The following is a 23979-nucleotide window of genomic DNA, read 5'->3' on the forward strand; positions in this document are numbered from 1 at the left end:
TGTTCATTAAGCCCCCAATTTTTCATGCTATAGTATATTTCCACTTCTTTTTTTCATTCAACTTTGTATATTTTTAAAAGATTTTATTTTATTTATTTGACAGAGAGAAATCACAAGTAGGCAGAGAGGCAGGCAGAGAGAGAGGGAGAAGCAGGCTCCCCACTGAGCAGAGAGCCTGATGTGGGGCTCAATCCCAGGACCCTGAGATCATGACCTGAGCCAAAGGCAGAGGCTTAACGCACTGAGCCACCCAGGTGCCCCTTCAACTTTATATTCAACTTTATATGTCTTTTTTTTTTTTTTTGAGAGAGAGAGAGAGCATGAGAAGAGGGGAGAGTCAAAGGGAGAAACAGACTCCCCACAGAGCAGGGAGCCCAATGCAGAACCTGATTCTGGGACTCCAGGATCATGACCTGAGCCAAAGGCAGTCGCCCAACCAACTGAGCCACCCACGCACCCCCAACTTAGACTTCCTTGCATGTATTTCTGGTATGATTGACCATGCAGACTGTTGTAATCTATGACATTAAAAAATGGCTTTATTGAGATATAACTGACATATAATTAATTATACATATTAGAAATATATCATTTGATAAGTTTATGTATTGCATATATATATTCACCATAATCAAGATAGTACATACTCATGATTCTCTCATTCACACTGATGCTGTCACTAAAGATGAGTTTGCAGTTTATAACATTTTATATAAATAGAAACATGCACTATGTACTCTTTTTTGAATAGCTTCCTTCGCTTAGTATTATTTTGAGATTCTTCCATGTCTAATTTGTTTATTCATTCACCTTTTGATGGACATTTGGGTTGTTTTCAGTTTTTGACTATTACAAATGCACTTGCCACGCAAATATTGTACAAATCTTTGTATGGACATATCTTTTCTTTTCTCCTGGATTAAAAACCTAAAGAGTGCAAAAGATAACTCATATGGTAGGTGCATGTTTAGATTTTAAAGAAACTATGAAACTGTTTCCCAAACTGGTTGTACCATTTTACAGGCTGTGTAGGAGAGTTCCAGCTCCTCTACATATATGCCAATACTTGCTATGGTGATTTTAATTTCCTTTTTTTTTTTCCTTAACTTTTTAAGTAGGCATCACACCCACCTCAGAGTCAGAGCAGAACTCGAACTCACAACTGTGAGATTGAGACCCAGAAGCTCAACTGACAGAGCCATCCAGGCGCCCCCCTATGGTCATTTTAATTTTAGCCATTCTCTCTGTTTCTCTCTCTTAAAGATTTTATTTATTTGACAGAGACACAGAGAGAGAGGGAACACATGCAGGGAGAGTGTGAGAGGGAGAAGCAGGCTTCCTGCCAAGCAGGGAGCCCGATGCTGGGCTGGATCCCAGGACTCTGAGATCATGACCTGAGGCCAAGGCAGGCACTTAACTACTGAGCCACCCAGGTGCCCCTTGCCCATTTTTTATTGGGTTATTTTCTTTCTTTTTCTTTTAAAGATTTTATCCATTCGTTTGAAAGAGAGAGAATGCGCGAACAAGCAGGAGGTGAGGTAGAGGAAGAAGCAGACTCCCTGCTGAACAAAGAGCCTGATGCTCCATTCTCTAGGACCCTGGGTTCATGATCTGAGCCGAAGGGAGATGGTTAACCGACTGAGCTACCCAGGCGTCCCAAAACTGTGATTTTGATGAAGTTTAATCTGACATTTTTAAAAAAGATTTTATTTATTTATTTGACAGAGATCACAAGTAGGCAGAGAGGCAGGCAGAGTGAGAGGGAAGCAGGCTCCCTGCTGAGCAGAGAGCCCGATGTCGGACTCGATCCCAGGACCCTGAGATCATGACCTGAGCCGAAAGCAGTAGCTTAACCCACTGAGCCACCCAGGAGCCATTAATCTGACATTTTTTCCCTTTATGGATCATCCTTTCGGTGTCATGTGAAAAAAACTGCCTAACTCCAGGTCATGAAGCTATTTCTCCTATCGGGAGCTGAGCCTAACACAGAAGCCCAAACTTCTGAGCCACCTAGGCACCCCGGGCTATTTTCTCATTGTTGAGTTTTGTGAGTCTTTTTTTACATTCAGATACATGTTTTTGCTAACACTTCCCAGTCTGTGGCTTGTTTTTCTATAATCTTAACTGTGTCCTTTAAAGAATGGACTTTTTAGTTTTGATGAAATTGTAATTTATCATTTTTTCTTTTGTAAATTGTGCTTTTGTTGTCAAATCTAAGAAATCCTTGCCTAACTTTTTTTTTTTTAAGATTTTATTTATTAATTTGACAGAGAGAAATCACAAGTAGACGGAGAGGCAGCCAGAGAGAGAGAGAGAGAGGGAAGCAGGCTCTCCGCCAAGCAGAGAGCCCGATGCGGGACTCGATCCCAGGACTCTGAGATCATGACCTGAGCCGAAGGCAGCGGCTTAACCCACTGAGCCACCCAGGCGCCCCATCCTTGCCTAACTTAATGTCATAAATTTTCCCCTATGGTTTCTTCTAGAAGTTTTACACTTTTAGGTTTTATTTATTTATAGTTTTTAAATTATTTTAAAAAGATATTATTTGTTCATTTGACATAGAGAGAGAGAGAGAGCACAAGCGGGGGAGTGGGAGAGGGAGAAGCAGGCTCTCAGCTGAGCAGGGGTTCTGATGTGGGACTCGATCTCAGGACCCCGGGATCAGGACCCAAGCTGAAGGCAGATGCTTAACCAACTGAGCCACCCAGGCTTTCAGGTTTTAAATGTAGGTCTATGATCCATTTTGAGTTAATTTTTGAATATTTATATATCCGATTGTTCCAACACTGTTCTTTGAAAAGGATGGCCTTTCCTTACTGCATTATCTTTGCATCTTAAAAAAATTAGTTATAACCCACATATATGCGTGGGTTTGTCTAGAGTATCTATTTTGCTCCATTTGCTCCATTTATCTTTACGCCAATACCACACAGTGTCAATTACTGCATATGTATAATAATTCTTGAGTCAGTGTTAAGTCCTCCAACTTTTTCTTTTTCTTTTTTTTTTAAGATTTTATTTATTCCTTTGACACAGAGAGAGATATCACAAGTAGACAGAGCAGCATGGAGAGCGAGGGGGAAACAGGCTCCCTGCCGAGCAGAGAGCCCGAGGCGGGGCTCGATCCCAGGACCCTGGGATCATGACCTGAGCTGAAGGCAGAGGCTTAACCCACTGAGCCACCCAGGCGCCCCAACTTTTTCTTTTTTAAGAGTTATTTTAGCTGGGTATGTGCTATGGCAAGTGCTGTGAAATGTGTAAGCCTGATGATTTATAGACCTGTACCCCTGGGGCAAATAATGTATTATATGTTAATAAAAATAATTAATAAGAAAACTTTAGAGTCCATAGTCTCTGAAAAACAATCTGAGGAGTTTGAAGTGGCAGGGGTTGGTGGGAGGTTGGGGTACCAGGTGGTGGGTATTATAGAGGGCACGGATTGCATGGAGCACTGGGTGTGGTGAAAAAATAATGAATACTGTTATGCCGAAAATAAATAAATTAATAAAAAAAGAAAAAAAACAAAAAAGAAAACTTTAAATAAGAGCTGTTTTATTTATTCTTAGATACTTTGCATTTCTATATGAATTTTATTTATTTATTTATTTTCATTTAAATTCAGTTAGCCAACATATACTACATCATTAGTTTCAGATAAAGTGTTCAACAACTCAGCAGTTGCATATAACACTCAGTGCTCATCCCATCACATGCCCTCCTTAATGCCCGTCACCCAGTTACCCCATCCCCCCACACTCCTCCCCTCCAACAACCCTCACTTTGTTTCCTAGAGTGAAGAGTCTCTCATGGTTTGTCTCCTTCTCTGACTTCTTCCCATTCAGTGTTCCCTCCCTTCCCCTGTGGTCCTCCATGCTATTCCTTATGTTCCACATATGAGTGAAACCACATGATAATTATCTGTCCCTGCTTGACTTATTTCACTTAGCATAATCCCCTCCAGTTCCATTCATGTCAGTGCAAATGGTGGGTATTCATCCTTTCTGATGGCTGAGTAATATTCCGTTGTGTATATATACCACATCTTCTTCATCCATTCATCTGTTGAAGGGCATCTTGGCTCCTTGCACAGTTTGGTTATTGTGGACATTGCTGCTATGAACATTGGGGTGCAGGTACCCCTTTGTTTCACTACATCTGTATCTTTGGGGTAAATAGCTAGTAGTGCAATTGCTATCTATTTTTTAAAAGATTTTATTTATTTTTGGGGCACCTAGGTGGCTCAGTAGTTAAGTGTCTGCCTTCGGCTCAGGTCATGATCCCAGGGTCCTGGGGTTGAGCCCCGAGTTGGGCTCCCTACTCAGTGGGAAGCCTGCTTCTCCCTCTCCCACACCCCCTGCTTGTGTTCCCCTCTCTCACTGTCTCTCTCTCTCTCTCTGTCAAACAAATTAAATTTTTAAAAAAGATTTCATTTATGTATTTGAGAGAGAGTGAAAGAGAGATCACAGAGAAAGAGGGAGAAGCAGACTTGCTTTTGTTGTAAATATTATTGTTTTTTAATTTTAAATATTTTTTATTTATATTTGATCTGTATTTTAAATGATATTTGTTTTTAAATTCAATTTCTGATTGTTCATTGCTGGTATATAGGCATATTATTTGTTTTTGTGTATAGATCTTGTATCCTGCAAACATGCTAAACTCACTTATTAGATCTAGTAGCTTTTTTTTCAAAGATTTTATTTTACTTTTTAAAAAACTTATTTATTTATTAGAGAGAGAGAGAGAGAGAGAGTGTGAGTGGGGAGAGGGAGGGGTAGAGGAGGAGGGAGAGAATCTCCACAGACTCTGTGCTGAATGCAAAGCCCAATGTGAGGCTCTGGGCTTAATGTCATAACCCTGAGATCATGACCTGAGCTGTAATCAAGAGTCAGATGCTTGACAGACTGAGCCACATAGGCACCCCTTAAGATTTTATTTTATTATTTTTTAAAGATTTTATTTATTTATCAGAGAGAGAGGGAGAGAGCGAGCACAGGCAGACAGAATGGCAGGCAGAGGCAGAATCAGGCTCCCTGCTGAGCAAGGAGCCCGATGTGGGACTCGATCCCAGAAAGCTGGGATCATGACCTGAGCCGAAGGCAGCTGCTTAACCAACTGAGCCACCCAGGGGTCCCAAGATTTTATTTTTAAAATAATCTCTACACCCAGTGTGGGGCTTGAACTTACAACTCCAAGATCAAGAGTCGCATGCCCTACCAACCAAGCCAGCCAAGTGCCTCAAATCTAGTAGCCTTTTAATAAATGCTATTGGATTTTCTACAAAGATGGTCATGTCATCTCTAACATTGTCTTTTTTTTTTAACAATGAACTTGCTTTTAAACACAGATTTGTCATTTTAATGTGTTCTTCATTTAATACTTCCCCCTAAAATATGTATAGAAAAGTGAAAACAGAAGCCATCCCACAAAACCTTTTACTGAGTTTTCACTATCCTACTCACTATCAATAAACCATTAGAACAGTGGTTCTCAACCAGGTGTGATTTCACTCCCCAAAGGACATTTGGCAATGTCTGCAAAACTTTGTTTGGCACAACTGGGATGAGGGGGCTACTGACAACTAGTGGATAGAGGGTAAACGTTCTACGATGCACAAAATCACAAATGTGACAAAGAATTATGTAGCCCCAAATGTCAATAGTGTTGAGGTTGAGAAATTCTGCACTAGAAATCAGTACATATACAGATGTGATCCTCACGATAAATGTCTTTATTCAGACAGTACAATTTAGACAGATGTAGCAGGGCTCATCTAAATTTCATATAAATTTTATCCTTTCCTTGAATCCTGTAAAAATTGAATTTTCTCTTTTACTTGGTGAGGTGTCCCGTGGCTCTTCTGATGTGCAGTTTCCCTCATTGGAAAGGGTCAATGAACTTGACATTGTAGTACTATAAGATTTGTTTCTGGTTCTTTTAGGTTGATCAAGCTAGAACAAATTTGTGCTATGGAGTCAGATTCCCCATGGTGAGACATGTTTTTTGGGAAACTGGACTGGTCCAGAACCTGGAGAAATGGGAGTGGATGTGAGGAGTTTCTAAGCTAAGCCTCTGAAGGATGGGCAGGGTAAGATGAGTCAATGCCTCAATTCACAGTCATCCATGGCTGAAACACTCTCTGCGGGCAGTGACCCTGCCCCTCTTTTCCTTGCAGCAAAAGCCGTATCAGCTCCTGGGGGGCTCAGTGTCCACCTGATGGCTCAGCCCTGTGGTCTGAATCACCCAGGAGAACTGATATGTTAATAGGGCTGGGACTGTGTAACCTGGGTTCCTCTGGCAGTGGTCAAAGCCAGCTGGATCACCAAGTACAGTACCGTTGAAGGGTGGCACTAACATTCAGGCTCAGCACCTCATTCCAGATGGTTCTGTAAGGACCTATTCAGCCAGAGCAGCCCCACCCAGGTTGAACTGCCATTTTGCTGTAAAGCTTAAATTGACCTTGCCCCCCTGCTCCAGGGGAACTTATTTAAAAGCAAGTCTGGGAAACCAGTCCCATGTAACAAAGTCCAAATACAAAGGTGGGTCAGGCCAGGTGGAGGTATTCAATCAGTGGGGGGCGCATACTGTCTCCTAGCTACCAAGGAGTATGGGTCCCGCCCTTTGGGCACATTTTGGGCGCCAATTCTGAACTAGGTGATAGGCTGGTTCAAATGTCTACTAGGGTAAATTGTAATTCAATTGGTCACCTAGCATCACTGTGGAGTTTCCTGTGTGTGTTACAATCTCATTGGCCACCTGTGTGTGGCCAGGCCCAACCACATGGCCTTTGCTCTATAAAAGTTAGTCTGGAAAGCAGGGAGGGGTCGTCCTTTCTGTAGGGGCGGCCCCGACCAGTCTGTTTGACGGTCGGTCTGATTCCTGATGCTTGGCGCGAAATAGAGCTTTGCTTGACCTTCGCGTTGTATCAGTCTCGCTCCTTTAATCACGGACCCATTATTGGGGTACCCAATTTTGGGGGACCCAACAGTTCCCATGGCTTCACTGGATCCCTTTCAGCCTACAGAGCTGCAAAGCAAAGTAGCTAAGGCCATCTGCCAAGAAACCTGGGAGACAGGGTCTTCCCCTGAGGCCTTTGGATCCACTGGTGCAGCTGGTATGTCCTGGTACCTGGCTACCTGGAGGCAGAGGTTTGGACAAAAAGACCTGCTGGGGCATATGTGGCATAGAGAGGGGACACTTCCTGCAGCTCCATTCCAAGGGTGTCGGGTATAGGTCCTTCCCTCCCACCCTGAGGATACCCTGGCTGCTCCTGGACTCTGACATGGTTTCTGTTTCCTTTAATCCCTCCCAAGCCCCTTTCAAGACCTCTTCAGTGGAAAGAAGGCATCAGTTCTCAGCTCCTGACCTTTTCCCTTGGGATTGTTTTCCCCAGATTTCACTTGACATGTGAATTTATCCTGGAGTGGGGCACGGTAGGGATTCAGTGGGACAGATGACAGGGCAAGGGCTCTCCAGAGGGAGGCTGGGGTAGCCGGATCCTTGATGTAGATTTCTTATTGATCCCCTTCACTTCTGCCTGTGAGTTGGGTGGGTGTTCCTGGCACAGGAGACCCTCCATCCCTGATTCACCGAGTTAGCTGTCCACTTTGTCTCTGGTTTTATCTGCTTATCTCTTTCTCTCTCTCTGTTCTCTTCCTCTTATGGTCTCTCTCAGAGGCCTCTCTCCTTCCCCCACACCCTCCCTCTTTGGTTCTTCTCTCCTCTTTGCCTCTTGACTTAAGGTGTTGGCTGCCACATCTCTAGCTGATGTTCAAACCCTAATACAACCACAAAAAGCGCCAGTGACACTGCCCTTAATCACCCGTTGCTGTCACATCCTGGGGGACCCTGACAGTGCTGACACCCTGTTGAGGTCACCAGTGCATCACCATCTCCCAGGCTTGAATGAAAAGATTCACTGCAAACCACCCCTGAAGATGTGGCATTAACCTCCAGGGATGCAGCTAGGGGAAGATGAAGAACTCTCAGCACCATCTTTCCACTTCAGTACAAGACTCCTGAACTGGAAAGGGCCCATCTGCTCAGTCCTCCCTCTCCCCATGCTGTAGGTTATCGTAATGATGTTTCTTTTTTTTTTCTTTACTTATACCTACAAGCTTCTTGTTTTTGAAAAACAAGCCAACAAACAAACTTGAAAGTATATTTTGCATAATTAGCTAGACTTTATTTCAAGGACAACTTTAATTCATGTTGGTTAGGTAGAAAAACAATTATCTGTAACATTTTATTTCCTACCATCGTAGCAATTCCTCTAGAGATGAGAACTGTATATTGGCCACCCCGGTGTACAAAACAAACTTTCTCTCTTTTTTTTAAAACTTAAATTAAATAAAATAGTGAAAAATTCTCAATTTCTGAGTCTTTAGACTGAACAGTCTAACAACGGGGAGCTCAGGTGAATCCTACCTCCTTGCAACACGTCACACCCAGGGAGTCCAGAAGGCAGGGACATTTGCAATCAGGGCTCGGAGACATTTACTGCAGAAAGGAACTGGAGCATGGAATCATGGCAAACACATCTCCTGGAGGCCAACAATTTCACCAGGAGCCTGAACATGAAATAATAATAATTATGAATCGATATCCCTCAGATACGATCTTTGGTCCTGGTCCTCCATAGAGGACCTCATATAGGTCTCATAGACACTCAGGTCTGCCCTTGTACCTGGTTCTCTGCTCAGTTTTCTCTCTACACAGCCTTCTATTAATGCTTTGGCCACTAATGCTCCACTGGTTGGGGGCATTTAACTTAGGTCAACTGTCAACTAGTTGTTCTATCATCAGTTTACTCTGTCATGAAAAGCAAACCTGAGTCTTTACTTCCATCAGTGCCTAATCTGACCTGTGAATGAAATCCAAGGCTCTTAACATTAGTTTTCCTTGTTGAGCTATATATTAAATCCAGATTGCACTTCTAGATGTTACCATCAATGCCCCTCTTTTCTGACCTTGACTCTCCATGTCTATTAAATCTTTATTCATTAATGACCTTTAGCTTTAACCTTAAACCCAGGGCTCTGTTGAGTAGTCCTCCATCAATGTGTCTATGTTCTAGATCTTAAACCTGGGCTTCTGTTAACTTTTCCACCACCAGTGTGCTCCTATGACCATTACCTATGGTGTCTACTGAGATTTCCAACAGTTCCCTTTGTTCTGACCTTGAACCCAGGCCTTTGAAAAAATTCTGACATAAAAGCCTGGGCCCTTTATTGGTAACCATCTGGTCTGAATTCAAACCTGATTTACTGTCACTAGTCTTTCCCTATTAATACTTTGTGCCTTAATCAAGTCTTCCATCACCATTAACCCTCTAATTTGTTGTCTTACATGGGAAAAAGAATCAGATATGATTTGAGATGAGAAGATTATTATGGATTATTCAGATGAGTCCAATGTAATCACAAGGATCCTTTTGAGATGGAAGAGGAGGGTTAGATTCAAAGAATGTGTGAAGGTGGAAGCAGAGGTTAATGGAGACTTGAAGATGCTACACTTCCTATTTAGGTCACTATTTTACGTTCAGTGTCCTTCTAGTCTGACCTAGAAGTAAGATTTTTAAAAAAGATTTTATTTATTTATTAGAGAGAGAGAGAGAGAGAGCAGAGGGGGAGAGTGAGAGGGAGAAGCTGACTCTCTGCCAAGCTGAAAGCCCGGTGTGGGGCTCGATCCCACAACCCTGAGATCGTGACCTGAGCTGAAGGCAGACTTTACTTGTTAGTTTTCTCCATCCATGAACCTTGATAGAGGTCTTGACTATTTCACCATCGGTACTCCTCTATTTTGTAGATCTAGAATGCGAGGCTTTGTTAAATATTCAATCCCATTCTGGGCTGACCTCAACGCTAGTCTTTTGTTAAGTTTTCTAAAATCAATGCCTCTTAGGCTCTACATTAAACCTCTGCCCCTCTTATTTCTTTCGGCTTTGACATGGGTTGCCAAAGGCCACATCTGCCCACTTTAAGAGACCGGGGCAGAGAGTCCGGCCTGTGAGTGACAAGAGGGGCGGACCTTCTGTGTTCCAAGGAGCCAATAGAAGAGCAGGAGAGCCCTGAGGCGGGGCCTTGAGTGACCAACGGGTAGGGGACTCAGTTCCATTGACGGCTGGAGGGCTCTGACGCGAGGCTGCCAGAGGCGTGCCGGGAGTGTGAAGGAGAGACTACGCTATGTCCAAAGACTCTTCACTTTCACCAGAGGTTTTGGAAACGAGGCTTCTGCAGAGGAATCTCCCAGGCTGTGCTTCTACCTTCTGGCCTTACCAGTCCTCCGCTCCCCTCCCCAGATCCCGGTTCCCACCCAACACTCCGGACCCGCACGTCGCCCCGCCTTTGGAGGACCGGGAACGCCCCTTCACCCTCCCGGAACAGTCCTTCACATCCGAGCCTCACACTGCTTTCGATGCACTAATTCCGAATACCCAGCCTCGAAAATATCACGGGGACTCCCCGTCCCCTAAAATGCCTATCTCTTCTGGTTGGAATGGGAGCCTCCAGAAGCAGTGTGAGGCCCTGGCCGGCGACAGAGTTCCTGGCGTAGCCCGAATGACGCCATTTTTGTTACTGGCAGAGCTCGGCTGGGAGGCTGTTGCTGAGCCTGCGAAAGATAAGCTAATGCGTCATCTAGAGTTACCAAGGAGGGCTGGAGGGGAAGGGGAATTTCGGGTGATGCTGAGCCTGCTTGTGGAAGCAGGGAGCCAAACTCGTCTTGAGAAGGAGCTTTGGGGTCCTGAGAGCAGAGCCAGGGTGAGGGACCCGGTTGAGTGATGCGGATGTGTGGTCAGTGATGGGGACATGTGGAAGGACCAATGAAGGGGTTGTTTGGGCTGAATGATGTGGAGAGCAGTGATAGGGAAGGGTGTCTGTAGGACTGTGTGTGGGATATGCGATGAATTTATGGACGTGAATGATGGGGGGGTCTGTAGGTGAATGATGGGGTTTCTAGGAAGTGAGTGAAAGGGGTTTGTGGGGTGAGTGAGTGGGGTCTGGGTGAGTGATGGAGAGTTTTTCTGGTGAATGATGGGGGATCTGGGGTGGTCTTTATTAGGGTGAGTGATGAAGGTCCATGGGGTCAGGAGTGGGCAAATATAGGGTCAATGTTGGGATTCTGTGGGGTCCATGATGGCTCTTTGAGATCAATAATACATCCATGAATAAACAAAAATCCTTGCCCTTGTGGGGTCAACATTCCAATGGAGGAGTCAGACATTGAGGCTTTACTTTATTTCCCTGATGACTGCTTTTTCATATATGTATTGATCTCTTAGATCCTCTTTCGTGAGGCACCTGTTCAGATCTTTTGCTCATTTTCTTATTGGATGTCTGCCTTTTCTTTATTGATTTGTAGGACTTGTTTTCATATATTCTGGTAACTACTCCTTTAGCAGTGGTATGTGTTTTGCCAATATTTCCTTGATTTTTTGGCTTCTCTTTTCCTCATTGTGGCTTTGAATATTAAGGTTTTAAGTTAACCTTGAACTGTAAAGCCCAGTGTAAGTTTAGAGTTTTGCTATTCTCAAGTTAAAAAACAGACAATGTCCTCTGTAATTTAGGATGAGAATTAATTTTTTATGGCACTGGGAAATAGCGTGTTGCATCTCTGAAAACTTCAGTGCCATGACAGCCAGGGAGGAGTTCTCTGCCTTTTTTTTTTTTTTTTAAGATTTTGTTTATTTGACAGACAGAGATCACAAGTAGGCAGAGCAGCAGGCAGAGAGAGAGGGGGAAGCAGGCTCCCTGTTGAGCAGAGAGCCCAATGTGGGGCTTGATCCCAGGACCCTGGGATCACAACCTGAGCCGAAGGCAGAGGCTTAACACACTGAGCCACCCAGGCACCCCTAGTTCTCTGCTTTTTGTTTTCCCACCAGCGCACCCTCTAGTCACTGGCTGTGTGATCATGGATAAGTTACTGAAACTTTTAGGCGTCAGTTTCCTCACTGTGAAATGAGGATAATAGTAGGGTCTATCCTTTGAGGCTTGGATGAAATTAAGCAAGTTAATACCGGATTATTATCTATTCACCATGGTTTTGTAGCACTTATCTTGTACGGATCGTCCATGAACTGAAGGTCAGTTCTATTCGTGTGATTCCCAAGAAAATATAATGAAAGAAATCAAATGCCAAGTAATAAGATTTTGTCAGGTAGCGTTGAGCTTTGAAGGGCCACAAACCATTGCGATTATCTTAGGGGTCAGATGTTTGTTGCTATTAAACAATTGGGAGTGTGATCTTGTGGACTGCCTTGTCTTCATTCTGCAGCTGTATTTCCATACTATTAACTTTATTTCCATATTACTACTAAGCTCATTTCTTTGGAAATTTTTTTTCACGATTTTATTTATTTGTCAGAGAGAGAGAGAGAGAGAGAGAAGAGCGAGAGAGCATGCACAGGCAGACAGAGTGGCAGGCAGGAGCAGAGGGAGAAGCAGGCTCCTTGCCGAGCAAGGAGCCGGATGTGGGACTTGATCTCAGGACGCTGGGATCATGACCTGAGCCGAAGGCAGGTCTCTTAACCAACTGAGCCACCCAGGCGTCCCTCTATGGAAATTTTTAAACATTCAGCAAAATAAGAGGGAATTCTATAATAACCTCCCATTATGCCCATCACCCAGTCACATCAGTCATGTCCTGATGGCCACTGTTGTTTCACCTAGACCAGGGTATGGAAAACCAGAGACAGTGGGCCGTATCTGGCTCTCTGCTCTTTTCATGCAGCCGTAAACCAAGAATAGTTTTCACATTTTTTAATGTTTGGAAAAAAAATCAGACTATATTGTGACATATGAAAATGATATAAAATTCAAATTATAGTGCTCATAAGTGAGGTTTTTAAAGAGTATACTTAAAAAAATTTTTTTAGAGCAAGACAGTGCCATGAGGGGAGGGGCATAGGGAGAGGAAGAGAGAGAGAGAGAGACTCTCAAGCAGGCTTCAGGCTCAGTGTGAAGCCCAATGCAGGGCTTGATCTCACTACCCTGAGATCATGACCAAAGCTAAAAATCAGGAGTCAGACTGATTTTAACTGACTGAGCCCCCCAGGTGCTCCATAAATGAGGTTTTACTGGAACACAGTCAATAAACAGAATTGGCTTATATATTGTCTCTGGCCGCTTTCAACTGCTGAATACTTAGTTGCAACAGAGACCATACGCTTGACAAATCTGAAATATTCACTATCTGTCTCTGTATGGAGAAAGTTTGCCAACCTGTAATCTAGACCACCCATTTATTTCTCCCTCCTAGGTTGTTTTCTCCTTGTTATTGGTAACATAAAATGCACATTTAAAAAAAAGATTTGATAGAGACATAGAGAGGGAGAGAGAGCCAGAGAGAGAGAGCGCGAGTGTGTGCGCACACAAGCAGGGGGAGGGGCAGGCAGAGGGAGTAGCAGACTCCCCGCTGAGCAGGGAACCTGATATGGGACTTCATCCCGGGACCGTGGGATCATGACCTGAGCTGAAGGCAGATACTTAACTGACTGAGCCACCCAGGTGCTCCTAAAATGCACAAATATTAAGTGTATAGCCAAATGAATCTTTACATATGTAGTCCTTATTATTTTGAAACAAATCCCAGATATATCATTTCATAATAAAGACTTCATCATGTACCTGTGAAAGATAAGGTCTTAAAGGTCAATACTGTTTTTCAAGGTAAAATAATTAACAATAATAACTTCAGATCATCATTGGTTAAAATTTTGTAATATCCTTAAATATCTAGTCAGGGCTCAAACTTTAATGATTATCTCAAAGATTTTTTTGTGTATTCAAATTAAGATCCAGACAACTTCTGCACTTTACATGCGGTTGCTGTATCTTTTGAGTCTCTTTAATTGTCTCTAGTGTTACTTTAAATGGTCACCTGCTTTTCCATTTCTTGGAGGTTCCACAAATTATTTTCTCAGTCCTCAGTGACTGGGAATTTGGTTATTTTCAAAACTGTGGTGTTCTTGACAAAGTTGTGATGAAAGTTCTTTCAGTTAAATCTCTGCATGCATCCATGATTATTACTTTAGAAAAAGTTCTAGAAATGGAAATGCTGGTCAGATGATAAACACAAATTATCAATGAATTAATAAGCAACACATGTTACATTCAGCCATCAAAGAGTGGTTAAACCCAGCTTGGTCTCTGAAGACTCTTCTGTACCCCACCGCACCCCCAATTGCTCTCTGAAGAGAAACAGAAAATGACTGAGTCCCAGGTAAGTTGTTTGTTTCCTTCTTGTTTTTTCCACAGTAAAATGAAAAAGGACAATACTTTGAAAAGAAGAATTAGAGAAATTTAGACAGAATAGAAGATCAAGATGCAGGTGAAGTTGCTGTTAAGATACATAGATTATCTGGCCTTACTTCGTATAAACTGAGCTAAACATTTTAGCTTCAAGCTTCCTAGCAGCCACAGTGAAAATGGCAAACAGGATATGTTAGATGGCTTGTATTTGCCATCAAGAGAAATCAGTTCATCAGTCCAGCTCTTCAGCAAGTCACAATTTCTGGGACTTTAGCCTAAAAAATGTTATTGTTGAGTTTTCCTAAAGGTCAGTGGTTTTCTGCTCAGTGTGGTATCATCAGTAGTTGTTTCAAAGAGGCGCTTTTTAGTTAAAATTTTCTGGCAGAGGCTTGGAAGGTGGATGGTTTCCTGGTTTTCCATGGCTCCTTTGCTGTCATCACATAGTTTGTGGGATCATTCCCCAACACAAGGCCAGTTCCTTCTCTCCTCTTCCATTTTATGTCTTTTTTTTAAAAATAGTTTTTTATTTTTTTATTTTTATTTTTTTAAAGATTTTATTTATTTATTTGACAGACAGAGATCACAAGTAGACAGAGAGGCATGTGGGGGCAGGAAGCAGGCTCCCTGCTGAGCAGAGAGCCCGACACAGGGCTTGGTCCTAGGACCCTGAGATCATGACCGGAGCCAAAGGCAGAGGCTTTAATCCACTGAGCCACCCAGGTGCCCCAAAATAGTTTTTTCTTTTTTAAAAGATTTTATTTATTTATTTGACAGGCAGAGATCACAAGTAGGTGGAGAGGCAGGCAGGCAGAGAGAGAGGAGGAAGCAGGCTCCCCACTGAGCAGAGAGCCCAACGCAGGGCTCGATCCCAGGACCCTGGGATCACGACCTGAGCCGAAGGCAGAGGCTTTAACCCACTGAGCCACCCAGGAGCCCCAAGTTTTTTTAAAAAGATTTTTATCAATCCATTTGAGAGAGAGAGAGAGAGAGAGAGAATACGAGTGGGGGAGAGGGGCAGAGGGAGAGGGAGAAGCAGACTGCCCATAGAGCAGGGAGTCAGATGCAGGGGTCAATCCCAGGACCCTGGAATCACCACTGGAGCTGAAACCAGATGCCTAACTGACTGAGCCACCTAAGTGTCCCCATTTTATGTCTTTTTATCCCTTCTTTGCAAGGGCAATGTATATATGGTACAAAAAATGTAAGTAATATTGCAAAGTAAAAATTAGAAAGAAATGGAAATATCTCTTTAATGTAACTTCTGCCCTTCCCTGGCATAACAAGTGTTGTGTAGCTTGGGGATGATCCTTCCAGATACATATAACCCCTGTGTGTATAGATACATCTGCATGAATGTATGTGAGTGATTTTATTATTTTCATGTATTTTTCTTTACCACACCCACTATATCTTCTGTAATTTTTAAAAAATGTATTGATAAAACATTACCAATAAATATAGTTTTTGTACATTTTATTATGGAAAATTTCAATTTTGAACATACACAGAAATAGATTTTTGTGAACCACTTGTCCTTTCCTCCCAGCTGCAAATATTATCAACTGGTGGCCAATCTTGTTTTATCTATGGTCAATCTTCATCCACTCCTGTCATCCTCCTCATCATTATCATCAAGCCAGTCCTTTATTAATATTTTTGTTGAGGATTTTTACTACTCTGTTCATGAGACATATTGGCTTGTAATTTTTCTTGTATTTCTGTTTATGTTTTGCCATCACAGTTAGGTTGGCTTTATTTAACAAGTTGGGAAGTATTCTCTGAAAGAGTTTGGGTAAGATTACTATTATTTCCTTCTTAAATATTTGGAAGAGTTCTCCAGTGAAGTCATCAGGGTGTGGAGTTTTCTTTGTGGATAGGTTTTTGACTATGAATTTGACTTATTGAAAAAATATGGTACCATTCATATTTTCTATTTCCTTGTACATTGGGTTTGTTAAGCTGTGATTTTCAAATAATTTGTCCAGTTTGCCTAAGTCTAAGTCAGGAGTCAGCAAACTTTTCCTGTAGAGGGCCAGATAGAAATATTTAGGCCTGTCAGCCATATGGTCTCTGTTGCAACGACTCAGCTCTCTTTTTGTAGGTTGAAAGCAGCTGTGGACAATATGCAAACCAATGAGTGTGGCTGCGATCCAGTGAAATTTTATTTATGGACACTGGAAGTTGAATTTCATATAATTTTTACATGCCACAAAATATTCTCCTTTGGTTTTTTTCTTCAACCATTTAAAAGTGTAAAAACCATTCTTAGCTCATGGGCCAGATTTAGCCTGCATGCCATAATCTGCTGTCCTATGATCTGCATTGTCAAATTTCTTGTCATAAAATTGTTCATAGCATCCTTTTATTATTCTTTTTTTAAAGATTTTATTTATTTATTTGACAGACAGAGATCACAAGCAGGCAGAGAGGCAGGCAGAGAGAGAGGAGGAAGCAGGCTCCCCACTGAGCAGAGAGCCCGATGCGGGGCTCGATGCGGGGCTCGATCCCAGGACCCTGAGATCACGACCTGAGCCAAAGGCAGCAGCTTAATCCACTGAGCCACCCAGGTGCCCCTTATTATTCTTTTAATGTTTGTAGGATACCAGCCCCTTGTTGATGGGCTCTTTTATTTTATTTATTTTTAATTTAATTAAAAAGATTTTATTTATTTGAGAGAGAGACTGAACACACAGAGTGAGAGTGAGAGGGAGAAGCAGACTCCCAGCTGAGCAGAGAGCCTGATATGGGATTTGATCCCAGGACCCTGGGATCATAACCTGAGCTGAAGGCAGATGCTTAACTGACTGAGCCACACAGATGCCCTGCTTATTGCTTTCTAGAAACTTTTTTATGAGTGATAGGAATTTTGAAGTACACATTAAAACTTCTTTTTTTTTTTTTGGCTATGTGTTGATTTGTCACTCAGCCTTATTGGCTGTCTCGTCTCACTAGATTATGAGATGCTTGAGGGAAGATATTTTTTCCAGGTTTCTTTTTGGCTCAATCCCCAGTTCCAAGAACAATCCCTGGTTTTCAGTGGGGTCTCAGTAACAGCTTTCTGCATAGATGAAATTTTTTTCACTTAACGGTGTATCTTAGAGATTGTTGCATATCACTCCTTGTTGCTTTTTATGGTTGTGGTATTCCCTTATGAATTATTGAAGCATAATTCATCCAATCCTCATGAGGTTGTCCTCATCATTTAGCTGTTATAAACAGTACTGTAGTTTTTTAAAAAAAGATTTTATTTATTTATGTGACCGAGAGGGAGAGAGATAGTGAGAAAGGGAACACAAGGAGAGGGAGTGGGAGAGGGAGAAGCAGGCTTCCCGCTGAGTGGGGAGCCTGATTCAGGACTCAATTCCAGGACCCTGGGATCATGACCTGAGCCAAAGGCAGACGCTTAACCACTGAGCCACACAGGCACCCAACAGTACCATAGTGAAATAACTTCACATGTGATGTTTTGTTCACATATCTGAGTATATATGTTAAGTAATTTCTAGAAATGGAATTGCTGGTCAGATAATGTACACATTTAAAATTTTGATGGCCATTATCAAATTAATTGCCCTCAAAATATTTTGTACCAGTGTATACACACAATTTGAGTGTGCTCTTTTTTGGTATCTTTACCAACTTAGTGACTTATCAAACTCTAATCTTTGATAATATGTAAGAAAAGCATGATGTTTTGTTTTGGTTTAATTTGCCTTTCTCTTCATGTAAATGAATTTGAACATCTTTTTCCATGTTTAGAAGCCATTTGCATTTCCTTCTCTGTGAATTGATGGTCATGTCCTCTGATTATTTTTTTTTAAAGTGAAGTTGTTGGTCTTTTTCTTTGTGCTTTGTAGGAGCTCTATAAGTTGAGGAAATTATCTCTTTGTCCATCTTATGTGTTGTGCTTTGAGTTTGTTTATGATATATTTTGCTGTGCAATACAGAAACTAGTCAGATTTATCACTGTTTTCCTTTGTGGCATCTGGGTTTTGTAGCATGCCTAGTTAGAAGATTTTTCTCCACTTTAAACTTATTTTAAAAATCTCTCCTGTCTGGGGTGCCTGGGTGGCTCAGTGGGTTAAGCCACTGCCTTCGGCTCAGGTCATGATCTCAGAGTCCTGGGATCGAGCCCCGCATCGGGCTCTCTGCTCGTCAGGGAGCCTGCTTCCTCCTCTCTCTGTCTGCTTATCATCTCTCTCTGTCAAATAAATAAATAAAATCTTTTTTCTTTTTTTAAAGATTTTATTTATTTATTTGACAGAGAGAGATCACAAGTAAGCAGAGAGGCAGGCAGAGAGAGAGGAAGGGAAGCAGGCTTCCTGCTGAGCAGAGAGCCCGATGCGGGACTCGATCCCAGCACCCTGAGATCATGACCTGAGCCGAAGGCAGCGGCTTAACCCACTGAGCCACCCAGGCGCCCAATAAATAAAATCTTTTAAAAAAATTAAAAAAAATCTCTCCTGTCTTTCTTTATTTTATGGCTTCTCTTTTTCTTTGTTTAAGTTTTTGTTGTATCTCAAATTTATTTTTGTGTATGGTGCGAAATAGGGAGTCTGTCTTTACATTTTTTTCTGATAGCTACCCAGTTTTGAATAATCTGTCTTTTTTGCAGTTATTTATTTATTTATATATTTTTATATTGTTTATTTTATTTTTAAGTAACCTCTACTCCTCACATCGGGCTCAAATTCACAAACCCGAGATTAGGAGTCATTTGTTCCACCGACTGAGCCAGCCAGGCGCCCCTGCACTTATTTAAAATACTCCTTTCTTATATATTAAATGTCCCATTTTTATTTATATCTAGCTTTAGACTATCTGTTCTGTTCCACTAACTATTCTTGGCAATGGCAGAATTTTACAAAGTTTTTCTCCTTAAGTAGGCTACACAAAAATGCTAAGTAAGTATCCTACAGGTATTGCTGTGGTAAAAATGATCAGAATGAGCAGATTGTACAGGAATGTGCTGTCATAGGAACCAGTGACATATGAAGATGTGGCCGTGGACTTCACCCAGGAAGAGTGGCAGCACCTGGATGCTGCTCAGAAGACCCTACACAGAGATGTGATGCTGGAGATCTATGGCCACCTGGTCTCTGTGGGTAAGGGCATATTCTCCATGGAACAATGAATCGAATCCTCTTCATCCTTCAGAGCTGTCAAGACCATGACCTTTATGGTTTTCCATGAGTAAAGTCTTTTCTTTTATAGCTTGCGCTTTCCATTCATATTTTTGTTATATCTGAAATTTATATTTGTGAGTTAAGGATCCATCTTTTCTTGGGAGGCCCCTGAGACTGCTTCTTCTCCTCATGGATTTCTGAGCTGCCAAGGCCAAGACAATTATACTTTTCCCTTAACAGGGTGTTCAAGTATAAAACCAGGTGTAATCTTCAAGTTGGAACATGAAGAGGACCCGTGGATCATAAAGAGTAAATTGTCAACGTGGATCCACTCAGGTGAGTGAGAATTGTGTAGATGGCTGGGAGGACATTTTCTTCTTCTCTGACATCAGTGGCCTCCTCTCTTTCTTAAAATTTATTATGCCTTTTTTACAGCATCCATCTTACACTAGCACCTTCCTAACACTTCTGTTTGCTGCTGTTTTCTTTTTTTCCTATTTTATTTTATATTTTTCTTCCTCTTTCAGACAGGGAGAAAAGCCTTGATTCTTCCCAGCAGATTATTTCAGAAGAATGTTCATTTCAAAAGGAGATATTGGAGAAAACCCCAAAAGATAATTCATTGTACTCTCTCTTAAAAGCCTGGCCTACTGAGGGTCAGATAGGTAGGTATCAAGGAAACCAAGACAAGGTTTTGAAGCAGGTCACAGTCCTTAGCTATGAAACATTGGCCAAGGAGAAAACCCCCAAATATAATACATTTGGGAAAATATTTGGTGGGTGCATAGACCTTGGCCCTTCAAGTATAAAACTCCATGATTTTGATTCATGTGAAAAGGGCTTGAAATCTAATTTAGACTCACTGACATGCAATAGGAGCTATGCAAGAAAGAACCCCATTGAGATATTTGGATGTGGGACACCACTTAGCTATAGTGATTCCTGTACTGTGCCTGAGAAAATTTATACTGACATGAAACCCCATGGACATAGTCGATGTGAAAAAGGTCTTAATCATGAACAAGTCCATATTTGGTATAAGAAAGATCAAGCTGGTAGGAAACCCAATGTTTGTAGTGAGTGTGGGAAAGGGTTTATTAAGAAGTCACAGCTTACTATACATCAAAGAATTCATACTGGAGAGAAACCGTATGTATGTGGAGACTGTGGAAAGGCCTTCAGTGAGAAATCACACCTCATTGTGCATCAGAGGATTCATACTGGGGAGAAACCTTATAAATGTACTGAGTGTGGAAGGGCCTTCTCCCAGAAGTCACCCTTCATCGTTCATCAGAGAGTCCATACTGGAGAGAAACCCTATGAATGTCTTGAGTGTCAAAAAGCCTTCTCTCAGAAGTCACATCTCATTATACATCAGCGAGTTCATACTAGAGAGAAGCCATTTGAATGCAGTGAATGTGGGAAAGCCTTTGGTGAGAAGTCTCACCTTTTTACACACCAGACAACTCATACTGGAGAGAGACCCTATAAATGTATTGAATGTGGGAAAACTTTCCCTCGGAAAACACAACTCATCATCCATCGGAGAACACATACTGGAGAGAAACCCTATACGTGCAGTGAATGTGGAAAAACCTTTTGCCAGCAGTCCCACCTCATAGGGCATCTAAGAATTCATACAGGAGAGAAACCTTATATATGTACTGACTGTGGAAAAGCGTTTTCCCAAAAGTCACACCTTACTGGACATCAAAGGCTTCATACTGGTGAGAAACCTTATATATGTACAGAATGTGGAAAAGCCTTCTCTCAGAAGTCCCCTCTTATTATACACCAGAGAATTCATACGGGGGAGAAACCTTATGAGTGTAATGACTGTGGTAAAACCTTCTCCCAGAAATCACCCCTCATTATTCATCAGAGAATCCATACAGGGGAGAAACCCTATGAATGTCCTGAGTGTGGAAGGGCCTTTTCCCTGAAGTCACATCTCATTATACACCAGAGAGCTCATGCTGGAGCAAAACCATATGAGTGTAGTGAATGTGGAAAGGTCTTCTGTGAGAAGTCTCCACTAGTTGTGCATCAGAAAACTCATACTAGGGAAAAAAACTCTAAATCTGCTGAATATGGGACGGCTTTTCCCTGGAAATCACAGATGATCACGTATCAGAGAACACACACAGGGGGGAAACCGTCAAAATGCAGTGACTGTGGGAAGGTGTTCTGCCAGCATATACATCTTGCTGGACATCAGAATCCACATAGGAGAGAAACGTGTACGTACTGATTGTGGGAAGGTCTTCCCAGAAGTCAGATCTCACTGTGCATGAAAAAACTCACACTGAACAGAAATCTATGGATGTGTTGGACAGGAAGAAAATGTGGCACCTCCTTTACTGTAGAATAGCCTCATATGCTGCTAACTATTTCTTTTTTTCTGTAAGGATTTTGTATTTATTTATTTGAGGGGGTGGGGAGGAGGAGTGGGAGAAGGACAAGCAGACTCTGTGTTGAGCTTGGAGCCCATCGCGGGGCTTGATCTCAGGACCCTGAGGTCGCTACCTGGGCTGAAATTGACTGAGCCACCCAACCACCCAATTCTGAAGTATTTCTGATTACCTCTCCGCCGAATGATCTTGTCAGGCTCTCAGAATATTTTCAATACCGTAAATTTGGAATGCATTTGTTCACCCTCAAAGTATCCTATCCCCCCCTCACAGAATAAATGTGTCTGGAACAATTATCATTGTTTTGGTGTTATTTGGTCCTTGAAGGTATTGTAGAACTCTCCTTGAATTTGTTTGGGGATGGTGCATTTTTTGAAAGTGATCTTTCTGTATTTCTTTCACCATATTTTCTCTCTTTAGATTACACATATATTTATGTTGATATACCTATCGATATATAGATATAGATATATGAATCCCTGTAGTTTTCATAAAAATAATCCATTTCCTGAAGGTTCTTAATATATTTGTGAAATTTTGAAAAAATATATTTGTGAAATTTTGAGCAAAGTGATCTCATATGATTAATTTGATTTTCCTCTAAATATGGAGTTATTTCTCCACTACCATTTCTTATAGAGTGTATTTGTGATTTTTCCCCCTCAGTTAGGTAAACTAATACTTATGTTTTGTTTATTTTATGTCCCCCCCCAAGACCAATTCTTGCATTTATATAATTTCTCTATTTTCCAATTCATTCATTGGTACTTTTTATTTCATTAAAGTCCTTCCATTTTCTTTTCTATTTCTTCTAACCTTGTTAGTTGAATGTGTATGTCAATTAATCTCATTCTTTCTGGTCTATTCATAGATGTGTTTTGGGCTGTGTATTAATCTGAGAACTACCTTGGACATTTGTGGTTCAGTCTGAGAGTATTCTGGTTTTTGATAGGTTAGTCCTACTGTATAACCCAATATTGTTTGTGGATATAACAGATCTATTTAGTCTTAGGTCTTTCAGCATATTTCCTGTTGTGCATCCTGTTTTCATTGCTTTTATGTATTTTCATCTTTCATCATGTGTTCTAATTTCTTTTGTACTGTTCTGGATGTGTTACTTGTGTTCCAGAGCATAGCAAAGGGAGGTACACTTCCAAAAGGTTTTCAGGAAGCTAGCAGAATTATGGTTTCCAGAATCTTGATAACTCATAGTAGCTGAGAGATGAGATTTGAGGCTGCAAGAAAGCATGATGGCAAACTTTTGATCATAAATGTTCAGAGGACTTTTTTTTTTTTTACCTTTCTGCTTAATGCCATGATTTAAGGTATATAATTTCTCTTACAGTCCTTTTGGGCAGAGATGTTTTTATTTTTAGCTCATTTTTTCACAGAGAGTAAAGCCTTTTTGTTTCCGAATTTATGTCAGCAGTCTTTGCCCACATTGAACAGGACATGTTCTTGAAAACTGTAGTGTGAGTGACTTTGGTTTGGTGATTGTTCTTGAAGTGAAGGATATGCAATAGTGAAATGTCTGTTTGCTGTGGTGTGGCCCAACTTCTGGGGTCTGGTCTCTTATGGAGTCAGTGACTTGCAGCACGCCACAGCAAGAATGGGGAATTTCCTAAAAATGTCCCAGAGTGTGTATGGACATTATTACTTCATGTGCAACCAATCTTTACTGAGCATGGCAGGCACTACTCTAAGGATTCTGCAGTGAACAAAGCAGACAGAAATGTCCCAGTCCTCATGGAGAGATGGACAATAAAAAATTATACATATTATATTAAAATACATTTGTATAATATGTATCATATATAAGTGTATTTTTAATATAGTAAAAAATAAAATAAAAAGCTTAATGTAACATAGATAATATTTAAGGGTTTCTTAAAAGATGTGTCTCCAACAGAAACTGATCCCAAATAATGATCCGAGATACAAGAATGATGAGCAAAAAAAGTGATAAAGATGTGGGTAAATTAAAATGAACAGTAACTACAAAACCTGGTAATGATAAATCATGGGTATAAGAACAAGACAGAAATAAAATATGCATATTACACTTAGTAGGAAATATATTGACTAAATTTAGACTTTAGTCAGTTCAAATGCATGCTAAAATTTCTAAGGTAGCCAGTAAAATAATAGAAAGAGTGTACAACTTCCAAACTAAGACAGTCAAGAAATGGTGTA

The 23979-nt window shown here is 41.4% G+C and overlaps 1 protein-coding gene across 4 annotated transcripts; it reads left to right on the top strand.

Moving 5' to 3' along the window:
• The first annotated feature begins 10355 nt into the window (after nt 1-10355).
• Nucleotides 10356-22082, top strand: ZNF630 (zinc finger protein 630). Of its 4 annotated transcripts, XM_082718033.1 has the most exons (6): nt 10356-10760; nt 12049-12082; nt 14116-14220; nt 19228-19354; nt 19616-19711; nt 19903-22082. In XM_082718033.1, exons 3-6 carry the CDS (start codon nt 14206-14208, stop codon nt 21624-21626), a joined length of 1962 nt encoding a protein of 653 aa, XP_082574159.1. In that variant the 5' UTR covers nt 10356-10760; nt 12049-12082; nt 14116-14205; the 3' UTR covers nt 21627-22082. The 4 variants fall into 4 exon arrangements, 3 of the variants coding, with proteins under 3 accessions (XP_082574159.1, XP_082574158.1, XP_082574157.1); XM_082718032.1 differs by lacking the exon at nt 12049-12082; XM_082718031.1 differs by lacking the exons at nt 12049-12082; nt 14116-14220.
• The last annotated feature ends 1897 nt before the right edge of the window (nt 22083-23979 follow it).

Source organism: Mustela nivalis (genome assembly GCF_964662115.1).
Source record: "Mustela nivalis genome assembly, chromosome: X".
In the NCBI taxonomy this organism is placed as follows: domain Eukaryota; kingdom Metazoa; phylum Chordata; class Mammalia; order Carnivora; family Mustelidae; genus Mustela; species Mustela nivalis.